Source organism: Typopeltis vanoorti, chromosome 5, assembly GCF_054136105.1.
Source record: "Typopeltis vanoorti isolate ZY-2024b chromosome 5, IOZ_Tvanoo_1.0, whole genome shotgun sequence".
Classification (NCBI taxonomy): domain Eukaryota; kingdom Metazoa; phylum Arthropoda; class Arachnida; order Uropygi; family Thelyphonidae; genus Typopeltis; species Typopeltis vanoorti.
This window is the reverse complement of record NC_143553.1, coordinates 39,665,360-39,691,364: the sequence shown is the minus strand read 5'-3', so window position 1 is coordinate 39,691,364 and position 26,005 is coordinate 39,665,360. Positions and strand designations below refer to the sequence as shown.

Sequence of the window (26,005 nt, the reverse complement as noted above, 5' to 3'; positions counted from 1 at the left end):
TACATCCTTGTCTCACACCAGATTTAACATTAAACCATCTTCCTGTACTTCCTTCAATTCTAACTGCTGACTTACAACTCAAATAAAGACTAAGTATTGCTTGATATAATGCCCCATTGACACCATATAACTGCAGCGTATTGAATAGCTTCTCTCTTGGCACCTTGTCATATGCCTTTTCTAGATTGACAAAACTTAAATACAGATCTTTGTTATATTCCCATGCTTTCTCGACTATTTGTCGTAAAGTGAAGATCTGATCCTGACAGCCTCTATTTGGCCTGAATCCAGCTTGTTCTTCACCAAGCTTTTCTTCCACAATTCTTCTCAACCGTTTCTCAAGTATACTTGCATAGATCTTGTCAGGAACACTCAGTAAGGAAATACCTCTGTAATTCTCACATGCAGTTTTATTTCCCTTTTAATATATGGGTACTATGAGAGCTCTACTCCAATCCTCGGGAATTCATCCCTCTGTCCAGGCTTTCTGAACTATGCAGTGCAGCCACTGTAGGACTTTTATACCACCATACTTCAGCATTTCTGGTCGAATATCATCTACTCCTGCTGCCTTTCCATATTTCAAGCCTTTGATGGCTTTTTCTACTTCAAGTATGGATATGTATTCCTGACTGCATGCCTGGTCAGTGTTTTTTTACCACTGTGCTGTCATCACTGCTTGTTTCATTTAGCAGTTTTTCAAAGTAATTACTCCATACTTCAAGGATATCTTTTTCTCCTGTTTTCATGTCACCTTTATCATCTCTAATTCCTTTTACAGCACTCTTTCCTCCATTCTTAAGTTTCTTCAACAACCACCAGAATATTTTGCCACCTTCTTGATATTTATTTTCTATATTCTTGCCAAAGTCCTCCCATGACTTTTGTTTAGCTAGTTTTACACAATGTTTAGCATTCTTGCATTTGTCTCTATATTCTCTAAGAGCACAAGCTGACTTATTTGACAGGAACTTTTGGTATGCTTTCTTCTTTTCCTTCACTGCCTCTTTAACCTCCTGTGTCCAACCAGGGAGTTCTGATTTTTTTATCCTTACAGACAACCTCACCACATGCCTCTCTGGCAGAATCAATCAATGTTTTCTTCAGAGTTTGCCACTGAATCTCCAAGGTTTGATTCCTATTCTCAAACTCTTTCATTTTTTCTTCAATAATCTTTGTGTATTTTAGTCTACAGTTCACATCTGAGAGCTGCTCAACTTTTATTCGCTTTAAAACTTTCTTACATGTTATTCTTTTCAATACGAAATTCAATTTTATCCTGCTCAAGACTAAATAGTGATCACTTCCAATTTCAAATCCTCTGTACACTCTGGTGTCCTGCACCAGGGAGAAAACATCACTATCAACAATAACATAGTCAATGAGACTTTTCTTATTCCTAGCCTCTTCTCTCCATGTGAATGAAAATAAAAACAAATCTGAAAATAAACCCCAACTCAACATCACCAGAGTTAAAGATCGGTACTATCAACGTAAGAAGCCTGAATGGCAAAGAAATGGAGCTAGCTGAGGAATTAGATAAGTACCAGATCGACATAATAGGGGTGACTGAAACAAAAAAAGACCAAAACTGGTGAGATCATTCTGAGCAATAAATACAAAATGTTATATTCAGGCAATTACAATCAAGGAAAAGAAGGAGTAGCCATAGTATTCAACACAAAATATGAGGCTAATCTTCTTGAATGGCAGTCAGTCTCAAGTAGAGTAATGTGAGCAAATATGAGAATGGGGAACTGGACAATGAGACTTATTTGTGCCTATGGTCCCACAGAAGGTTCTACTAAGGTAGAAGTGGAGGAATTTTTTGAGGCTTTAGAAAAAGCAACTGACACAATGAAAAAGGAAAAGTTGGTCCTTGTTGGGGATCTAAATAGCAGAGTAGGAAATGATTGTGAGACATACAAAAATATTTTGGGAAAATTTGGAGAAAAGAGCAAAGCTAATAATAATGGCAAATATCTGTTGGATTTCTGCTCAGGACATGGACTGGTTATTACTAACACCATGTTCCAACATAAAAATGTGCACAAATTCACATGGGGAATAATACATGTATGAACAAAAGATTACTTCCAGGCTGTGGGATAAATGCCAGATGAGAATAACAGCTTAAAAGAGATGAAGGACAGGTGCGAGTTCTGGAGCACAAGCGTTTAGTACAACTGGGGGAAGGAATACCATCAGGGCCAGGAGATTTACTGGTATTGGCTGCCAAGGATTTTTCTGATCTCCTTCTAATGAAATTTCAGGAGGCATATTGTGGAATGGTACGAGAAGTTTTCCCTTAGTCATCTGCAAGAGTTGGAGAAAAAAACCTGATGCCAGAAGGTCTGCTTTTTCTTTGGGAGATGTTGCAATTGTACCATCAGGATGTAAGAGAGGTGGAAACATAATAAACAGCTGTCAACCACAGCCTTAGCAAGTGACCAACAGCATGACTGCCATCAGGACAGGAGACAGCCTTAGTGCACTTGCCCTTTACAAAGTCTCCTTTGGATTTGATGATTTTTTTGCAGTTGTTATGAGCTGTAATGTAGGCTGAGCAAGAAGCTGGAGTGCGTGTCTGGAGCAATTGGGCATAGGGTGAATTTTTTGTTTGGATAAAGGTCAAGAATTTTGAGTGGAGTGGGAAATAAAGTCACTCGCCGTGAGAATAATTTCTGTTATTAGATCAGAGCAAGCTCAGCACGAGGCAGGGGCGGAATGGGCGAATGCTGCAAGTGGAAAAGTAAAAGGGTGAAAAACTTGCAGAGTTTATGTTACAATTATACTGGAGGCAGAAAAATTTTTTAAAAAAAAAAAAAAAAAATTAAATTGGATATATCATATATTTAAAAAATATTAAATTTATATATACATATTTATAAAGATAATTATATAGCTCCAAATAATTATTTTAATTTGATAATCCCTGGGACAGAAACATTTAGATCCAATTTCATTGAGAAAATTTGATTCTCTTATAAATAGAATATTTTTATTTAAGAAACAAAATTAATCAAAAATTTTCGGAAATCGGAAAAAAAAAATTCGAATTTGTCTTTAGATGATAATCAGGCTCTTGAGAAACATCCAATAGCTTTGTTCAAATACAAATACCTCAACACTAAATTACGAGCTTTTTGACGATCCAGCTTTATGGCCAAACTTGTTCAATTCAATAATTGATAGATTAGTAAAACGAGGTCCTCCTGCTGAATCAAAAGAGACTTTTTTTCCATGTGATGAACATAATAGAAGTTTTCATGTATCGCATTATAATAGGATTTTGAGTAACAGAGAAACCATTAGATTTTCGTTAATTTACTCAAGTTCAAAAAATGTGGTATTTTGTTTCTGCTGCAAATTATTTTCTAATATTCAAACTATGAACTTAATTTCGGAAGGAAATAACGATTGGAAACTTATGTACCAAGTTCTTCAACACCACAAAAAATCTCAAGAACATTTTAATAATTTTGAAAAATGGATTGATTTGGAAAAGCATTTAAAAAATGAAACTACAATTGATCAACATCAGCTAAAATTACTCAAAAAACAAGAACACTGGATGCATGTTTTAAAACGCATAATATCGGTTATTAAATTTCTTGCAAAAGAAAATATAGCGTTCAGAGAAAGTTCAGATACTCTATAGAATATCTGAACAAATAATAATGGACCATTTTTGAAACTGATTGAATTATTCGCCGAATTTGACAGTGTATTACAAAAACATGTAGAACGCATAAAAAAAAAATGAAATTAACGTTCATTATTTAGGGAAATGTATACAAAACGAAATCATTAATATATTGAGTAATGAAATTTTTAAAAAAATGTATCTAAACTAATGAATGCTAAGTATTTTTAAATAATTGTTGATTGCACCACTGATATTTCGCAGTGGGAGCAAATGTCCTTAATAGTGAAATATGTTTCTATAAAATAAAAAAAAAAATGAAAAAACCCAAGATATTATACAAATAGAGGAAAGATTTCTAGATTTTATTAAAATTAATAATACAACAGGAAGTGGTATGGCTGAAGCAATTTTTAAATTATTAGAGGAAAAAAACTTGAATATCCAAAATATCCGTGGTCAGGGATATGACAACGGGTCAAATATGAAAGGGAAGAATGCAGGGGTACAAGCACTTTTAAAGAACAAAAATCCAAGAGCATTTTTTGTTCCGTGTTGTACACATTCCTTGAACTTGGTATTGAGTGATGCAGCAAGCTGCAATGTAGATATGGTTTTATTTTTTGACATTATTCCGTCAATCTATAATTTCTTTTCTTCATCGAGTCTTCGATGAGAAGTTCTTCTAAACCACATCCAAAATTTTACTTTAAAACCTTTATGCACGACAGGAATGGGAAAGTCACGTTGAAGCAATATGAAATTAAGTAAAAGAAATACATGAAGCTTTAATTTTCATCACAGAAGATGACAGCTTAATTGGGCAACGAGGCATTAAAACAAAATTGGAAAATAGTTTGGCAAAAAAATTAATTCTTTCAAGTTTATATTTGGCACATTTGTTTGGTATGACATTCTAAGTGAAGTCAATGCATCTAGCAAACGATTGCTAAATATCTCTTGCAATGTTATGGAAGCCTTGAAATCATTAGATGTCACGAAAAAATTCTTGACGTTATACAGAAGTGAAAATAATTTTTTGAAAGAAAAGCACCACGCCCATAACATGTAAAAACTCAATTTGATTATGTATGTCCTGACGAATCAATTACTAATTTTGAGCGACATTTTCAAATTAATTTTTTTAATGTAATTCTTGATTCAGCAATAACATCAATTACTGAAAGAATTTTTGGATTTCTCTTTAACATTGGTAACTTAAAATTTGATAATGATACAGTAAAAAAAAAAAAAGCTTGTTTCGAATTAGAAATTGTTCTGTCTGAAGGTGATCAAAAAGATATTTCAGCAATAGATTTATTAGATGAATTAAAAATATTGTCTCGGAGGATATCAAATAATTATTCTCCCAGAGAAGTATTAAATTATATTTGTGCAAATAACTGCATAAGTCTTTATGCAGTTATTTGCACAAATAACTAATGTGTACACATCACTATGAATTCTATTAACAATCCCAACTACAATTGCAAGTGCAGAGCACACTTTTTCTAAATTAAGGCTTATTAAAAATTATTTGAGGTCCACAATGTCCCAAGAGAGATTAGATGGCTTAGCCACTTTATCTATTGAAAGTGACATAGCCGAGACATTAGATCTAGAATCTAGAATAAGCAGTCAAGTCTTTTGCCGAAATTAAGGCTAGAAAGGTTTATTTTTTTAAATAATTAAAATTGTTAATTCTTAATTTAGATTTTTTTCATATTTGTTCTGTCATATTTAAAGTGATTTATATAATATTTATAAATTGCATTAAAATTATGTACTCATTATATAATAAACACAAAAATATTTTATTTATTTATTATTATTATTTATTTATTCACTATATATATATATATATATATATATAGACTGTAAGCAAGAATCAGACCATGGAAACAATGCATAAAAGTCCCAAAGGTCACCCAGCACTGTCATAGTGCCACATGATATGAGGTTGTGAATGATTGAGAAGTCTAATCTGTAGCAGAAGAGACATGGACAAGGTTATGGTCAGGCTTACCAAGAAGTTTAACATCAGTGGTGTATTTGGAGGAGGAGCTAGTTAAGAAAACATCCAAGGTGTTGGGAGAATGAAGAAGATTGTCTGGAATTGTGGTGGGTTCATGGACAACTTGGGTTAGATCAAAGTTGACAGCAAACAGTTCAGCTTCTTTACAAGCTTGCTCTGTAAAGTTGAAGGGAAGCCAGTTGAAATTGTCGATGTTGAAATTGCCAAGAAAGATTATCTCGCTGTTGGGATAGTTAGATTGTATTGTGATCAACTTTCAGAGATAGGTAGTCAAAGATATCAGTGAATTCATTGGAGTTTGGTAGAAGCAGCAAATGAAGGAAATAAAGTGAGTTAGGGAGATCTTCAGCCAGAGCAGATCATATGAAGGAGATTCCAGGTCCAATAACCTTTGGCATGGGACCAACCTGACAAAGGCACAGGTTCCACCATTTTTGCAAAAGGCCTCATAGAAGATGTGATGAGAGAAGTTGAGGTGAGACACTGTTGTAGACAGTGCTAGTTATGGTTCAGTGATAAACAGTATATCAGGTTTTAATGACTGTAGGTGGTGGTGCACATCACTGTTATTGGAATTACAAAACCTGATGTTAGCAAAGTAAATTTTACATAGGAGAAACATTTTTTCCTACTTAAAAGTACTGTAAGTAAGGGGGATATTTTCTTATCTCAAACACTTGCATGTAAATTCATACTGGTAATGAAATTAAAGAAATGAAATTTCTTATATATAAGTAAACAAAGATTGAAATGCATACCTATCATGGTTAACTATAAAGAATCAATGCATTTGAACGAACTATAAGTATATTTTAACAACTTACAATCTGATAGGAAAAAAAATCTAATTGTGGAATGATATGATTGGATTTTTTAAAATTAAAAAGCACTTTACACTATCTCTGTTACCTCTATATAAAGTTTTTATCAACATCTTAGCTTAAGTCATAGTTATTTAGAATTATATTCTAAATAACTATGACTGATAAAAATACTGCGGTGAGAAATGTCACAAGCATAACTACAATGCAACAAATGTAATAATTCAAGGAGAGAAGAATGCTTAATGCTAGGGTCAAGTGAAAAATTGTTGTGGTAAGGAACAGAAAAATGGCATTCGTGCACTGATGATGCAAATATATCAGAATTGTCAAATTCAGGTGTTTACTGATCAGTTTGTTTTACCTTTTTTTCCCTATCTGTTTTACAGGTAGAAAAATGGAGTTTTCAGGGTAAAAAAAAAAAACAATATCTTTCATGGTTAACTCAGCTGTAGATGAAAAGATCTAGAACTTAAACAACTTCTAATTATGACTATTTGATTGAAAAACGGCTATAACATGGTAGTCAAATAAAATCAAACACACAATGCTATCTGATTACTGATATTAATTTTTAATCTTGATATTAAAAATGAGATTAGAGATAATTACACATACCTTTTCTTCCTGCAACATCCGAACATGTTGTTCAAGTTCATATATTTCCTCCCTGGAAGGAGTACCATTTTCAGAAGGAACAGGATGAGGAGGCATTTTCAATATCGAACATAATTCTTTTTCTGCATCTCTTAAATGTATTGTTGATTTAAGCCTATCATGCTGTTCTTTAGTCAACTTGTCAACTTGAGTTCGAAGATCTTTTTCAAGTTGCAAGAGAAGAAGGCTGGGTTCAGGCTAAAGAGAATTAAATAACTCACTGTTATTTAAATTTATATGTACACTTATGTCTAAATTAGGGATCTCAAACTCAGATCAATCATAAGCTGCATTTGATAGATGTTTGTGGATTGCAATTGAAAATGTTCAAGAAAAAATTTAACTGTTAAGCATGGTACATTAGGAAATTATAGTATTTAACAAACAAAGCATAAAAATCAACTGAGAAGGAAGGAGGGGAGGGAGAACTTGCATGCAGCCCTAGGTATTCTGTGCTCAAGATTCCTAGACTATATGCATCTACCTTTGATATTTATCTATGAATGGGTGTACAAGCGTGCATGCATGCCCATACAACAACACAACACAATGTTTATCAGACAGGTTAACTATCCAGTGTTATGGAGTACTGGGTGCTCTTATCAATGTTAAATGCATTAAAACAGCAAGAACATTAATCCTTACTCTCAATGCTCTAAACCTTAATTTGTAAGCTGATGAAATGCTCCTAATGTATCACCAATGAACTGAGCACGACTAACAGATTTCTCAATTTCTGGTATTTTATGCATGTTTGAACAAAGAAAGCAGCACAGTGATATAACACCTCTTAATATAAAAATTATAATCAGGCATTCTGAAGGTCAAATGTGGTCATTTCAATAACAATATCAGCCAAGCATTTGACATGCTGTATATGATCTTCATGATAAGTCTCCTACTGAGAAAGAACATTTAAAAGAAATAGATAAGTATTAAATAAAATTTTTCTGGATTATTTTTATTAAAAATAATCCTCTGGAAAACATGTAATATACTATGACAATAAGAGATTTACCTAAAAGTGTACATCACATTTGTCTCAAATTGTCAAAGAAATACAACTTTATACGAAAATAAAATGTCTAGCTATTAGGCAGGAATCCAACCTATTTTTCAACATGAGAATGAGTTCTGTTATTTGATGTCTGATAGACTTTATCAGATAGTTACTTATAATTCCAATACTGTACTATACTTTAATAATGATTAATTTTTCATTTTTAGACTTTATTTTCTGGTAAAATGACTACAGGCAAACAGCTGATAGCATGACTTGCCTGTGTGTGTCAAATCATGCTGGTTTTTCAATTCATGGACTGCTATGAATTTTTATTTTTTAACAGTTGAAAGATTTCATAGTGTTGGAATTTCAATTTTGGTTTAACTAAAATTCAAATGTTGACCAACATTTGTTTAATGATCATGTTAAAATTTAATCATTCCCATTTGTTTAATGATTGTGTTAAAGCTGTAATCATTCCTTATTTCATTATCAACATATCTAAACAAAGAAAAAAGAGAAGTTGGTGCATGTTCCAAAATTGGAGAAAAGAACAAAACTAATAATAATGTTAAGTATATGATGGATTTCTGTCCATGACATGGACATTACTAACACCATGTTCCAAAATAAAAATGTCTAAATTTGCCTATAGAGAAGATATAAGAAACAAGAAAAGATGACCATGATTTAATGTTCATGGTGATATCTTCATGCTGGTCACGATATAAGAGTATTAAGAGGATTTGAAACCGAAACTAATCACCATTCAGTTTTCAGTGGGATAAAATTGAATATCCTCAAAAGAGAGAAAAAAAAAAATGTTTTAAAAAATGAAACAAAATCAAACAGCTTTCATAGATGAAATGTACAATTAAATATACAAACATTATTCAAGAAAATATGAAAGTTTGAAACCAACAACCAACGCTCGGAGACTTGGAGGGATAAACTCAAGAAAAAATTAGATTCAGCCAGAGATGCATGTGCTAAAAAAAAAAAAAAAAAAAAAAAACATATGCAAGGGCGGAAAAAGATGTTGAAAGTTTATTTTTCTCTTGGTTAGAGTATAATAAATTTAGTTTAATCCTTTATCCAAGTGTGAGCAAACAAAGTTTGCGCTTGAAAGTATCTTCAGGACTGGAGTAAGGTGGTACAACACCAGGCCACTCCTTGCAAAGGTGGAGCAAGCTACCAACAATCCTATCTCAGTATCTCCCATAATGCAAAACACATCTACTTGCGGATATGTCTACTGCTATGCATTAAGGGAAGGGCCACAACCCAGACTAGTTTCGACCTTTATTGAGGTCTCTTCAGTGGGAGCCAGGCCCAAGTGGAGATACCAGGCAGAAGCATTAGCAGGTCATTTTTACCTACAGGAGTTGCCAAATGGTGTGCCACCCTTTTTTAATAAATTACTCTGGATTTAGAGAAAGATGTTGAAAGTTTATTTTTCACTTGGTTAGAGTATAATAAATTTAGTTTACTCCTTTATCCAAGTGTGAGCAAACAAAGTTTGCGCCTGAAAGTATCTTCAGGACTGGGGTACGGTGGTACAACACCAGGGCATTCCTTGCAAAGGTGGAGCAAGCTACCAACACTCCTATCTCAGGCAACTCCTATAGGTAGAGATGACCTGCTAATGCTTCTGTCTGGTATCTCCACTTAGGCCTGGCTCCCACTGAAAAGACCTCAATAAAGGTCGAAACTAGTCTGGGTTGTCGCCCTTCCCTTAATGCATAACAGTAGACATATCCGCAAGGAGATGTGTTTTGCATTATGGGAGATACTGAGATAGGAGTTTTGGTAGCTTGCTCCACCTTTGCAAGGAGTGCCCTGGTGTTGCACCACCTTACCCAAGTCCTGAAGATACTTTCAGGCGCAAACTTTGTTTGCTCACACTTGGATAAAGGAGTAAACTAAATTTATTATACTCTAACCAAGTGAAAAATAAACTTTCAACATCTTTCTCTAAATCCAGAGTAATTTATTAAAAAAGGGTGGCACACCATTTGGCAACTCCTGTAGGTAAAAATGACCTGCTAATGCTTCTGCCTGGTATCTCCACTTGGGCCTGGCTCCCACTGAAGAGACCTCAATAAAGGTCGAAACTAGTCTGGGTTGTGGCCCTTCCCTTAATGCATAGCAGTAGACATATCCGCAAGGAGATGTGTTTTGCATTATGGGAGATACTGAGATAGGATTGTTGGTAGCTTGCTCCACCTTTGCAAGGAGTGCCCTGGTGTTGTACCACCTTACCCCAGTCCTGAAGATACTTTCAAGCGCAAACTTTGTTTGCTCACACTTGGATAAAGGTTATCATCATCATCAATTTCCTGCCATGTACCCTCAACGTGTGTACAGGATATGACACACCTTGAGGTGTGTACAGGATATGACATTACTACATAAAAAAATTACATCATTACTAACTTCCTATCTACAATTTTCCTCCAAATCAGTCTGTTACTTGTCAAGACTCCAACATTATCAGATCTTATATTTCTATCATCTAAGGCACTTTGTACTGTATCAATACACCTATATCTTGGTCTTCCTCTGGGTCGTTTTCCTGCTAACTAACTTGGCAGAGAACACTTGTTTTGCTAATCTTTCCTCTCACATTCTATTTAAGTGACCATACCACCTGAGATTAGCTCTGCTAACACATTCCTGGATGCTGACAATGTCAAGTTCTTTCCTAATATCCTAATTTTTAATATGATATTGCCATTGATGCCATCTGTTCACGCCTCTAATCTTTCTCAGGACTCTCACATCTGCGGTCTCTGGTCAAGTGTTTTACTTCTGACCCAGCTCTCAGATCCATAATTTAAAACTGGTTTGAACACTGTCTTGTATACAGCTAATTTAGTGTTCCGACTAATTTCTCTCTTATTCCATATGAATTTATTCAATTGACTTCCCACCATACCAGCTTTGTTGATTCTGTTGTCTATTTCTATATTTAATTTACCATCTTCGGTAAAAATTGTGCCTAAGTAGCTGAAATGTTTTACTTGTTCCACAGGTTCTCCATTCACAACACAGTTAACATTTTCAATGATTCTGCCTATTTTCATTGTCTTTGTCTTTTTATTGCTGACCTTTATACCATATCTATTACAACAGTTATTCAATTTAGTCAGAGAATTTTGCAGACTTGTAGCGGATTTATTTAGAAGTATAACATCATCCGCATAAAGCAAAGAGCTAACATTAACATCTTCAATTTTGATATCAGGTTTAATACCACTTTCCTTCATAATGTGATCCATATAGATAATGAATAACAGAGGGGATAATGTACATCCTTGTCTCACACCATATTTAATATTAAACCATCTTCCTGTACTTCCTTCAATTCTAACTGCTGACTTACAACTCAAATAAAGACTAAATATTGCTTGATATAATGCCCCATTGACACCATATAACTGCAGCGTATTGAATAGCTTCTCTCTTGGCACCTTGTCATATGCCTTTTCCAAATCGACAAAACTTAAATACAGATCTTTGTTATATTCCCATGCCTTCTCGACTATTTGTCGTAAAGTGAAGATCTGATCCTGACAGCCTCTATTTGGCCTGAATCCAGCTTTCGCTGGATTCAGGCCAAATAGAGGAAGAAAAGTTTCCTCTGTGTGGAAGAAAAGCTTCAACAAGCTTTTCTTCCACAATTCTTCTCAACCGTTTCTCAACTATACTTGCATAGATCTTGCCAGGAACACTCAGTAGGGAAATATCTCTGTAATTCTCACATGAAGTTTTATTTCCCTTTTTATATACGGGTACTATGAGAGCTCTACTCCAATCATCGGGAATTCGGCCCTCTGTCCAGGCTTTCTGAACTATGCAGTGCAGCCACTGTAAGACTTTTATACCACCATACTTCAGCATTTCTGGTCGAATATCATCTACTCCTGCTGCCTTTCCACATTTCAAGCCTTTGATGGTTTTTTCTACTTCAAGTATGGATATGTATTCCTGACTGCATGCCTGGTCAGTGTTTTTTACCACTGTGCTGTCATCAGTGCTTGTTTCATTTAGCAGTTTTTCAAAGTAATTACTCCATACTTCAAGGATATCTTTTTCTCCTGTTTTCATGTCACCTTTATCATCTCTAACTCCTTTTACAGCACTCTTTCCTCCATTCCTAAGCTTCTTCAACAACCTCCAGAATATTTTGCCACCTTCTTGATATTTATTTTGTATATTCTTGCCAAAGTCCTCCCATGACTTTTGTTTAGCTAGTTTTACACACTGTTTAGCTTTCTTACATTTGTCTCTGTATTCTGTAAGAGTAAAAGCTGACTTATTTGCCAGGAACTTTTGATATGCTTTCTTCTTTTCCTTCACTGCCTCTTTAACTTCCTATGTCCACCAGGAAGTTCTGATTTTTTTATCCTTGCACAACCTCACCACATGCCTCTCTGGCAAAATCAATCAATGTTTTCTTCAGTGTTTGCCACTGAATCTCCAAGGTTTGATTCCTGTTCTCAAACTCTTTCATTTTCTTTTCAATCATCTTTCTGTATTTTAGTCTACAGTTCACATCTGAGAGCTGCTCAACTTTTATTCGCTTTAAAACTTTCTTACATATTATTCTTTTCAATATGAAATTCAATTTTATCCTGCTCAAGACTAAATAGTGATCACTTCCAATTTCAAATCCTCTGTACACTCTGGTATCCTGCACCAGGGAGAAAACATCACTATCAACAATAACATAGTCAATGAGACTTATCTTATTCCTAGCCTCTTCTCTCCATGTGAATTTGTGCACATTTTTATGTTGGAACATGGTGTTAGTAATAACCTGTCCATGTCCTGAGCAGAAATCCAACAGATATTTGCCATTATTATTAGCTCTGCTCTTTTCTCCAAATTTTCCCAAAATATTTTTGTATGTCTCACAATCATTTCCTACTCTACTATTTAGATCCCCAACAAGGACCAACTTTTCATTTTTCATTGTGTCAGTTGCTTTTTCTAAAGCCTCAAAAAATTCCTCCACTTCTACCTTAGTAGAACCTTCTGTGGGACCATAGGCACAAATAAGTCTCATTGTCCAGTTCCCCATTCTCATATTTGCCCACATTACTCTACTTGAGACTGACTGCCATTCAAGAAGATTAGCCTCGTATTTTGTGTTGAATACTATGGCTACTCCTTCTTTTCCTTGATTGTCATTGCCTGAATATAACATTTTGTATTTATTTCTTAGAAAGATCTCACCAGTTTTGGTCTTTTTTGTTTCAGTCACCCCTATTATGTCGATCTGGTACTTATCTAATTCCTCAGCTAGCTCCATTTCTTTGCCATTCAGGCTTCTTACGTTGATAGTACCGATCTTTAACTCTGGTGATGTTGAGTTGGGGTTTGTTTTCAGATTTGTTCCAGTAGCTGACTTTTCGCTGTTCGCCCTGGTTCCCTGGCGAAAACAACGGGGGCCTTGTTTAACCGTGCGACGCCCCAGCCGGTATGAAATTTTGTCATGTTGTACCATCATTTTTTATTTTGGTTTAACCAATAAGAATACAATTTGGTCGGCTAAATCCCAAATTGCCAGCCCATCCTCGTTCGTTCAGTATCAAAGTAGATACCCAACAGGGTGCACCATGAGAAGGTGAGGATTGCACATTAGGTCAGAAGCCCTGGTCGGTTCTCCGCATTCCTTTAAAGGTTATGTGGAGGTCTCCTCTCAGTTATACAGCTTTGACCCTTAAGCACCCCAACTTTGTTTGCTCACACTTGGATAAAGGATTAAACTAAATTTATTATACAAGGATAGAAAAATTGGAACTCCATGGTGGTCCCAGGACGGTTAAGAGGTGGTCATGGAAAAGAAGAAAGTCTAAAGTTCCTAGAAAGAAAGAAAACATGTACTAAGAGAATATATAGAAAAATGTAAAACAAAAGTCATCAGAAAACTCATAATAATACAGAAGATAAATATCAGAAAGGTGGCAAAATGTTCTGGAGACTTCTGAAAAGCTTAGAAATGGAGGAAAAGGAGTTCACAAATAAAGGTGATGAAAATTGAAGTAAAATATTCCAGATGTACACATACTGACCACTGAATTAGAAACCTTTATGCAGATGTATGTAAATGTCACTTACACAGCATATCTACAAAATACTTGATCCTGTGCATCACCATGTGTTCTAGGCAATTATTTAAGAAAGCTGCTGGTCAGTAATTGTCAACAGTGTTGATCATAATGGGAAAAACAAAGGATCTTTTGGAATTCAATAAAGGGCTTACTGTGGGTGCCTGTCTGGCTGGAGCCACGATTTTGAAAACAGCAGAGCTGACTACTTTCTCAAAAGGTGATATATTCTCGATGTTTTATCAGTGGAAAATGACCACAGTTACACCTCTTGTTTAAGAGGTGTAACTGTGGTCCTGTCAGAACAAAACTGCCATCATCTGAGAAGGCTTGTACAGGAAAAACAGAACTTCTTGTGTGCAGCAATTGACCAAAGCATTTAATGAAGGCTGTTCCCAGCCAATATCTCACCAAACTACGTGCAGGGAATTGAAGATCAGTATTGGAAGTAAATAAAAATTTCTAATTCAGAGGCCAGTATGCACAAGTGCAGTCATTATTTTGAGACTGTTAAATGAAAAAGCAGTGAGAGAATAATAGCAGAAATCATTCAACAGGAACACAATCAGGAATATGTAGAAAAGCCATTTAAAACCTGAAATGTGGAAAGGCAGCATGTATAAATGATATTTGAACAGAAATGTTGAAATATGAAGATGTATATATGATATACTTGAGAGTATATGAATTGAATTTGAGGATATTTTCTATTCATTTCCTTCTTGGTCTTCTTGCAAGAAATACCCTGAAGGGGGGGGGGATACTATGATAGTAGAGCAATACCCTGCCTTACATCTGTTTTTCTTTGATTCTTGCTATTACTGAAACATCATAGTGCAATTCTTCTACAATTTTCTGATGGGTTTCATTTTAGTTTGAGCCACCTTGTTTAAAAGATTATTTACTTTTGTTCTTACTTTTGTATGATAACCCAAACCTCTGTACCAGTGATGTATTTATGATTTTATATTAATGATTTTAATTTGGAGAGGTGTATTTTTCCAAATATTTGTAAGTTTGATCATAATAAACCGCTCTAGATTTCTTCTGTTTAACAGTTTCTTCATAATTTAACTTGTCTGTGACTAATATAATTAATCTGTCAAGTATTGCAAAGATTATAATCTCTGCAATATCAGTTTACAAAATCAGTTTGCGTACTATTTTGTACCATCATCTGCTCTCACTTCATTTCCCTTAGAAATCATGAGAAAAAACTCATCATTGAATATTTCGACTATATCTTCCACACTGATTACCAATCTGCCAGTGTCATTAACTAGCATCCTCCTCCCATAGTCATTTTATCTTCTACTTGCCACATATCAAAAGAACTCACTAGTATTTTTCGTAGCTTGATTGACTAATTTCTTCTTATACTGCACTTTCACTGTATTTAGCAACCAACTCACCTTGCTTGCCAACTCTTTGTACTCTTCATTCAACTAATCATTACCAACACTATGGAGGGAACACAATCATTCAATTTGTGTTCCCTCCATAGTGCCTTCTTCCAGATTTCACAATTATCTCTTTATTCATCCATTTCACTTCAACCTTGTTTAGCCTTATCACCTTCATATTAGGAATTTGATGATAAAAATTTCCTTAACCCATCCACAATATTGATGTACTTATAGGTTTACAACTGTCATAAGTGAGAGCAAAAAATATTAATGGGCACTGTCCACTATATCTGAAATAAATAAAAATCCTAAAAGTAAAACCTAAATAACTGGGAAAGACCTTCAACACAGCCATACAGGCTATGGAAGTCTCCTGGCTCAAGTACCTTCTTTCAACACCCTTGAATCCTATTCACAGTTTTGTGATGACAGAATGATAACTGTGATGACTACATTTTTTTCAACCAGTGGGATGAAAACGATTTAGTCTATTTTAATAATAACAAAACATGATACCATCTTATTTCTAGAAAGAATTATTTTAACTTCATATACACCTTACTTTTGATAATATTCAAATCTACAGACAAAATCTGTTTTCTCTTTTTGAGTGACTTTCACATGTACGCTACCTTGGTACACATCCATGGAATGCTCAGCTTCAAAAAAACTTGAGCATCTTTTTATTATTATTATTACGTGACACCTCCAGGGAGTCCAAAGACTCATCAAGGAGAGCACCTACTCTACAACTCTCCATCCCAACCACTCACAATCCACCAACTACAGCAAACCACATCATCTACACCAGTGGTTCTCAAAGGGTGCGCCCTAGATGATTTCCGGGTTCACCCTGTGGTATTCCAGAGAAATATGTGACCAGATATAAAAATAAATATAGTTACTCTATTATACCTTTTCATTACGGATATACCGCTCTTTTTTGTCAACACATCATTATGTTAATTAACAGCGGTTTTTCTTGCAAAGAGAACAAGAATATGGTTTATTCTTGTTGTGTATATTACTTATTTTAAAAGTGTTGGAAGTGGATGTTATGTGCATATTACTTATTTTCAGATAAATACACCCAAAAATGGATAGATTTCTCAAATAAAATGGATAGATTTCTCAAAAAGAAGCATGATATTGAAGAATCAGATTCTGGAAGTGAGCAAAAGTGAAGTGAAGATCATCCTTTGCCGCTATGTTTAGTATGTGGATGTAAAATGGCAAATGAATCATTGCTTCCTAGTAAATTGAGTAAACATTTTAAAACTATATACTCTAATTTACAAGATAAATCTGTAAGTTTTTTCAAGAGATTGTCTGAACAGCAAACGAAAACGGCAAATTCTTTTAAAAGTATAATGACTGTTTCTGATAAAGCTCAAATCGCTTCTTATCAAGTCTCAGAACTGATAGCAAAAAATATAAAAGATCATACTTTAGGTGAGTCACTTATTTTGCCTGCATGCAAAAAAATGGTCATGACAATGCTAGGAAATGAAGCAGCAATGAAAATAAGCAAGATTCCTCTGTCCAACGATACAGTTCACAGGCGTATTATAGAAATGTCTTCTGATATCGAGAAAAATGCATGCAGTAATAAACTTCAGTATTCAAATTTTGCATTGCAAGTCGATGAGTCAACAGACATTACCAACAAGGCGCAACTCTTAGCATTCATCCATTTTATTAATGAAGATCAAATAGTAAATCAGTTTCTTTTTTGCAAAGAATTAAGTATGTCTACAAAAGGTGAGGACGTTTTTAACATTTTGAATAGCTATCTTGATAAATGGCAGTTAACATGGAAGTAGTGTGCAGGCATTTGTACAGATGGATCCCCTTCCATGGTAGGCTGTGATAAGGGCCTTACATCTTTTGTAAAAAAACAAAATGAGAATGTTATCGTAACTCACTGCTTTCTTCATAGGGAGGCCTTGATGGCAAAAACACTGGGAGAAAAATTAAGAGAAGTTTTAGATCAAGTTGTTCAGATGGTAAACTTTATTAAAACAAGACCTGTCAAATCGTGTTTATTCGAAAAGTTTTGTATCGATATGGATTCACAACACAGACGGCTGCTTTTACACACTGAGGTGAGGTGGCTGTCAAGGGAGAAAGTACTTTCCTGTGTACACGAGCTACGACAAGAACTTTTTGCGTTTTTTGAAGAGATGAAACAATTACATTTTTGTAACCTCCTTCGGTGCGAATTTTGGATTGCCAGGTTACAGTATTTGGCCGATATATTTCAGCAGCTCAATATTTTGAATACTAGCATGCAAGGGAAAGAAGAAAATATTCTCACATCCACTTCTTCATTTTCCATTTTCCAAATTTCCAAATCTGAAAGCGTTTCAGAGAAAACTACAGATTTGGAAAAGAAAAACTGTTGAAGGTAATTTGGAAATGTTTCCATTGGTAAGTAACACTTGCATAAATGAAACACTTCCAATAATAGTTGAACATTTAACAAGTTTAGAAGAAAAATTGAGTTCTTATTTTCCATCACTTAACACTGAACAATACGATTGGATTAGAAACCCATTTATGGAAACTTCAAGTGATTTGGTTTAACATTAACAGAAGATCAACAACAGATGCTATCTTTGGGTTACGGCAGATGATGGAAAAGTATCGAGAGAAACAAAGGGAGCTACATCTGGAATTTATTGATCTGGAGAAAGCATACGATAGAGTGCCAAGGCAAGAAGTCTGGAGGTGTCTGAGGGAGAAGAAGGTTCCGGAGAAATATGTCAGGTTAGTGCGGGAAATGTACAGAAATGTGAAGACAAGTGTTCGGACCTGTCTGGGACAGACAGAAAGTTGTCAAGTAACAATTGGCTTGCATCAAGGGTCGGCATTAAGTCTGTTTCTGTTTAATATTGTGATGGAGGTGGTAACAGAGGAGGTGAGAGAAGATGCCTTGGACAATGTTGTATGCAGATGACATCTTGCTGTGTGCAGATTCAAGAGAAGAAGTGGGAACTAAACTGGAAAGATGGAAAAAAGTACTGGAAGAGAGAGGTATGAGACTGAGCAGAAGTAAGACAGAGTATATGGTGTTGCACAATGGGCAGCAGACAGGAGACAGATCTGGAGCTGGAAGGAAATGTCATCAGGAAGGTGAGAGACTTTAGATACTTAGGTTCAACAGTGGAAGAAGATGGAGGAGCTGAGAAGGAAGTGGGATGCAGGATACAAGCGGGTTGGAGGAACTGGAAGGAGATGGCTGGAGTGTTATGCGATAAGAGGGTGCCGATCAATCTGAAAGGCAAAATCTATAGGACAGTAGTGAGGCCAGCTATGACATATACTACAGAAACTGTGGCCCTGAGGAAAAATAACATCAGCAAGATGGAAGTAGCAAAGATGAGAATGCTTAGGTGGATGTGCGGTGTGACCAGAAAGGATCGTCTGGGAAATGACTGTCAGGGGAACAGTGAAAGCTACGAACTTAGGAGCGAAAATACAAGAGGCAAGGTTGAGATGGTTTGGTCATGTGATGAGGAGGGAGGACGAATATGTGGGAAGAAGGGTCATGCAGATGGATGTGCAAGGAAGGTGGAAGCGTGGGCGGCCAAATGTGGTGACAGCCCAAGACAGGAAGGTGTGGAGGAGACTTATTATCAACAGTGACCCCACTTAAGAGCGAGAAGCTGCAGAAAAAGAACAACAATTAACAGAAGAAGAACTGGCAGCTATATCCACTGATCGTGGATTGATGATTAAACATAAGGAATTGTCTCTTGAAGCCTTTTGGATTTCTATAAAAGAAGAATGTGTCAATATCTAAAAAAGATTTGAACATTTTACTACAATTTTCAACATCATATTTATGTGAATTAGGATTTTCTACCCTCACCACAATTAAGTGTAAAAAGAGAGGAAGTCTTCAATGTATTGACGAGGAAATGAGAGTTTGCCTTTCAAATATATGCCCAAACATTGAAGCAATCGCTAGGACACATCAGGCTCATGTTTCTCATAAACACAAGAATGAATAAACTTAAGGTATGTTTCATTTTATCTTTTTTTATCGCATTATTTTTTTTCTGTAATATTTGACTTAATTATTATAACATATTTCTCAGAAATTTGTATATAGTGCGCCTACAATTATTTGTAGGATTTTAAATGCGACCCGACTTCAAAAAGTTTGAGAACACTGATCTACACCAATGCCATCTACCGCCCACCACCACCACTAGTAGTTTCACAGACAATCACAAATATCCATGCCCACGGTGGAATTAGAACCATGCAGCCTTTTGGCTGAAGAGTGGATACACTAACCACTTGGCCAACTAGGCTGGCAAACACTTCTCATTTTCAAATGAGAAGTTCAAACTTTTATTCAAACACTACTCACCTGCACAACTCCCGATACTTTATAAATACTTCCTTCAGAATGCTTCATGCTGTCCAGAAGAGGGCAACCTCCTTAACTGATGATCGCGCTCTCACAACTTCCTATAACTGTTTTCTCATAAACACTGTTTTTGCATTTTCTTTTCTACTGGTATTTTCAAGGGTGCTGCTCCAATGAACTGGCTAACACCATTCCTCTAAACAAACAGCTAGTGGTCAACATCCATATATAGTTCAGCTGCAAACAGAGAACTAAGTTTCCCATTCTTCTCTTTCATTAGACCTACTCACTTCTGTGAAACCTTCTCAATCCTCTTTTCTCCAATTACAACCTCCAGTTCTTCAAGAAAAACAATAATTCTTTTTTTTCCTGTTCACTTGCTCACATATGGACACAGCTGTGTTATAGGTCCTATGACCTCTTGTAAGTGGGGTTGATATAAAAAAAAAAGAGGAATGAAGGACACCAACCAGTATATATGACTAAATTCTTACCCTTACTTGAGTCTTGTTATTAGGTATCCATCTGAATGTTTAATGAAGGAGGACTGGCTGAAAGTATGGAACTGGCTGAAAAATTGTATTCTATATTAGCTTAAGCTATAAACAAACATGATTATATGATAAGACATTACACTCAGCATGATATGCTGAGCGTAATGTCTTAGTTAAACAAGAATTAAAACAGTACCAAAAACAAAATAACTGGTCTTAGATGAAAACAAAAACAGACAAGATACTGCTAAATAAAAATATACAGAAAGGAAGAAGTAGCCATAATATTCAATAAAAAGATAAATTTCTGGAATGCCAGAGAGTTTCAAGTAGTGATGTGGGCAACTTCAAAATGGGAAATTGTACATACTTATGATCCCATGAAAGGTTCTATAAGAGAAGAATTAATGGAATTTTTAAAGTCATTAGAGAGGGCAGCTAACAAAGTAGAGTTTGTTCTTTTCTAGCAGAGTAGGAAATGAACACCAGGAGGAAAATATTGGGAAAAATGTGGAGAAGAACAAAGCTAATAATAATACAAGTACCTACTGGATTTCTGTTCAAGACATGAACAGGTCATTAATAATACCTTATACCAATGTATGTAAATTCACATGGAGAAAATACACAAGAAATAAGAACAATCTTATTGACAGTGTTACTGTTGATAGCAATATCTGCAGACTGGTTCAAGATAAAAGAGTAATATAGGATATTTGAAATAGGAAATGATCACCATTAATTATAAGCAAGATGAAAATGAATGTAACACCTAGTAATAATGTAAATTTCACATGAAGTACTATCATAATATCATATACACCTCTTCAGGATACCTATCAGAAATTTGATGACTTCAGAAGAAGCTAAGAAAAAGTTTAAGCTAGGCTCAGGCCAAATAGGAATTGTAACAATCAGATTTTTACTTTAAGACAAAGAAATTATAGGCATAAACAAGGATAATCTTAAGTTATGTTGATCTGGAAAAAGGCATATGATAAGGTGCCAAGAGAAAAGTTGTTGAAATGCTACAAGTATAAAACAGATGTATCGAGTGCTACATAACCTGTATTTCAGCCAATAAGTCAGCATTTAAAATTGATGGAGGTAAAGAAAAATTGATATTAAATCAGCTATAAAATAAAGGTAAGTGCTGTCTCCTCTAATGTTATTCTAATCTAAATGGATCACATTATGAAAGAAAGAGGCATTTAATTTCACATAAACACATTAGAGATATTCAAACTCAGCTCTTTACTTTATATGATAACATACTCCTAAATAAATTCAGTAAAACTATTCATTGTAAACAAATCTGATATGAAAATCAGCAATAAAAAAGATAAAACTATGAGAACAAGCAAGAACAGAGAAAACAATTTATCATGAAGAACCTGTAGAAAAAATAAAATATTTTGGCTATTTGGCATAATTTTAAGAAAAAATATGGCAAAATAAATATGGAAAGGGTAACAGAATAGGCAAATTTGGTATACTAGGTGGTTGGCCAAATAGACGTGTGACAAGTGTGTCTAGAAAAGGAAGAGAGTTGTTTTTGAATTTGATTTGATGGTGAATTGGATACTTTGAGTTGTTTGTTCAGGTGGCTTAGTAATGTATTTAATGTAAGACAAATTAGCCAAAGAACTAAACTAACAATATATATAGCAACATTCAAACAATCAATTTTATGCATCTGACAATTAGTGGTTTGGAATTACAGCTGAAGCAGCTAAGAATATGAGGATTGTATTATGTCTGTAAATTATACATGGACAAATAGAAAAATGGAACAACTCTAATACTAGAAGATCATTTGGATGCAAAGATGGATTGTAACAAAACACTGTTGCAAAAAAGTTTGAGACCTAGAGATAAAGAGGAAGTTATGTTCTTCTGGTCAGTATATTTTTTATAGGATGAAAAAATTCCAAGTTTCTAGGAGGAAAAACTGTGACACCTCACCTCTGTATCAGACTGGTAATGAGGTTAGAAATAAGACAGTTAATTGAAGACTAATTCAGTTACCTTGTGTTCGATTCTCTAATTTTACTCAGAACTATCAGAACCGGCAAAATTAGAAAATTGAACAAGGCATTAATGGCATAACCACATTCAACATGTTACAGTGGAGCTTCTCATTATTTGCATTTAACAATGTGTGAGCAGGAATAACGTAAAGTGGCATGATCATTTAAACATATGGGAGAACAAAGGTTAGCAAAACTCATTTGATTCCAGGATGACAGTAAAAAAAAAGATCCAGAGGAAAATCAAGTATACAGGTAAGATGGATGCAGTTAATAGCTTCAGAAGATCAAAATGTAATATGATAATATCAGAGATCTTAATGGATTAATTTGGAGAAAAACTGTTCATACAAAGCTAATAATAAGAAACAATTATATTGTGTGAATTCCTGATATGCAATTTGAGGATATCAGCAATTGATGATAAAAAATCTCAAAGCAAGCCTTGGAAATTCCTCAATCACTGAGACTTTGGAATTTCACATTAGGAGTTCAAAAATATATCTGACTATCTCAAAAGATCTTACATGACAAACATTACATCACCCAGGAAACATAACAGCTACTCAGCTGGTTAGCACAGTAAAGATAATCTTTGATCTTTGATCCAGTGGTAATGGGTTTGAGTCTGTGTCATGATTGTTAGTTAATGTCTGTAAATACATACTAGGTGAATACTATTGCTTGATGCAAGCCCACTGCCCTGCTTACTGGAATCTTGAAGTGGACTGAAAAATATTAATGTCCGGATTCCTGGATTACATTTGATAACCAAACTTTTTTTGTAATGGAAATTAACTTGGATGATTTTACTGTAGGTTGAGGAAACATATTCAAATCTTCAACTCTGACTATGCCAAATGCAATTCAAAAATTTTTCTGGAGCTGCAAAACACAAACTAGTGATAAACCATCTATCATATACTGGCATGTCAATTCGCTGCAGTAGTGTAGCATTCTTATATCTTTGCATTAACCATGTATACAGCAATACTAAAAAGCTAAATATGAAAACAAGGTTATTAAAATGATTCTTGACAAGCAAATAAAAAATAAAAGAAAAATAAACTGCTCAGTTAATCAACTCATTCATCACATTATATGTTTGACTAATTTCAAATGTTTGAAATATTTTAATCTTGGCATAACTTACATTCAACAATTAAACATTATCCACTAAATTTATTCATATTTTCTTTTGAAGCTGAAAAATGCTGCTTTTAATAAGTTAAAAACTAATTACTGATTTCAAGAGATGAGAAACTTCATAATGGTGCCCTACTCGATTAGAAATTTAAGTGACATACAAGAAATAAGAAAAGCAATTAGATTATTTGTTTTACTGTGTTTAAAAATAACAGTAATGAGCAGCCTGAAATAACTAAACATAGCAAATTCAGTGCAAAAATTGATTCTTTCAGTATTAAATGAGATTTACTAAAATTTTCATTCTTGAATTCTTAATGATTAACCTACTTTATAGATTGGAATAGAAAGCTTCTGGGAAAGATCTACTAATTCTTGTTCATAATTTTGAACACTCAGGAGCAATCGCTTACGGAGACTGTCCTCTTCTTCAACCATTTCTTTAAGTAAACTATGTAGATGACACATTACTACATTAAGGCGTTCCTGTCTTTGATCATTTTGAATTCCAATTTCATCCCAAAGTGCAAATAGCTTTTTCATAGAATTACGAAAATCTTCTAACAATTCCTCTTCCATTTCATTTCTATAAAACAATAAATGTTGCTAAAATTAAATATTGATAAATTAGTCTCCAATATGATTAAAGAGAAATGTGTGTTTACACACACACACAGACGAAAAAATGCAAAATTCTGTGCAAATTGTATAACTATAACTGTGTGATAATCTTAATACATATATACATTTTTAATATATACCAATATTGCTAAAAAAATTATGAAACAAGTCTTTATTCACAAAAAAGTCATCCCTCTTTTGTAAAAACTGCATGAATGCATTGTCAAAGAAATTCTACTAATTTCTAAAAAAATGTTGGTAACTGTGCTTCACTTTTTCATAAAAAGCATTAGGAAGCGCCACTAATGAAGAGGTTGATCTCGGACTTGGTCTAATTATGTGTTCTGCAGAATATCTCACAGATGTTCTTTGGGATGGCTAGCCCACTGTGCTAGCCAATGCAGTGCTCTCATATATTCTTTTCAAACTAGATGTTTAAAATCATTATTTTCTGATATGAAGCATTATGAGAGCACTGCATTATGAGTTATACTAACCTTAAAACTCCAAAACACTGGATATGTAATACTTTCTAGAATCTGAAGAATCCTTAATAACCTGAACACAAACAAGGCATCCGGTCCTGATGGAATCCCAACTATTGTGTTAAAAACTTGTGCCTCAAACTTAACACCTATCTTGTATCACCTCTTAAATCTATCCTATTCAACTGTCATCAGCCCTAGAACAAGATACTAGGCCCACAATGAGGCCATCCCAAAGAAAGGTGATAAAAGTCAACCAATGAACTACCGTCTAATTGCTCTCACTTCTTTTCTCTCTAAAATTATGGAGAAAGTTATCAACAACCAACTTTTGAACCACCTAGAGACCTACCAACAGATCAGTGACCAGCAGTACAGATTCTGACACTCGCGATCTACAACTCATCTTCTAGCTTACACCACCCACTTTTGTACTCAAGCCATGAAAAAATTTGAAGCTCACACGGTTGCCCTCGACATCTCAAGAGCATTTGATCAGATTTGACACACAGTCTGCTTAGCAAACTGCCATCTTATGGATGGCCTTCTACACTTCACAACTGGATCACAAACTTTTTCACTAGTTGCTAACTGCGTGCAATGGTGGAAAGTTTCCCCTCCTCAGATTTTCCTACCAATGCAAGAGTACTCCAAGATTCCATTCTTGCACCCATGCTCCCTTCCTCTTGTATAATAAATGATCTGCTTGCACAAACTTCCAATCCTATCCATAGCTTTGTTGATGACAGTACACTCCATTCCTCCTTTTCATTTTATGAACCTGTGCTCAAGTATTAGAAGCCTCAAGATTCACCAGCAACAATGACCTGAACTACAATCTCCTAGCTATATCCAAAAGGGGAAAGGATAAGCTTCTAAACTTCAATGTCACCAAAACTCAGTCCTGTCTAAATTCTCACAAGAAAGGGCTTACATCCCTGCCCCCATCACCTTCAATAATAATCAGATATTCACACACAATCGGATTTTCCTTCTTGGACTGACCTATACCTTTGACCTTTCCTGGCACAAACATATTTCAACTATAGCTTCTGCAGCTGGCAAAAACTTGGTGTACTTTTTGGCACAAGACACTACTTCATACCTTCACAGCTGCTAACTCTATACAAATCGAAAATCCACCCAACCATAGAATATTACTTC

General features: G+C 34.8%; 1 protein-coding gene across 2 annotated transcripts in view; it reads right to left on the bottom strand.

Annotated features, from left to right (window-relative positions):
* LOC150106330 (protein regulator of cytokinesis 1-like) overlaps nt 1-26,005 on the bottom strand; it is a 253,410-nt gene that overhangs the window by 189,172 nt on the left and 38,233 nt on the right. For both annotated transcript variants that reach the window (XM_090392371.1, XM_090392370.1), the window contains exons 2-3: nt 24,066-24,321; nt 7,121-7,357 (exon numbers count right to left, since the gene is read on the bottom strand). In XM_090392371.1, the coding sequence (XP_090248497.1) occupies nt 7,121-7,357; nt 24,066-24,321 (493 nt within the window). The remainder of the gene's footprint in view (nt 1-7,120; nt 7,358-24,065; nt 24,322-26,005) is intronic.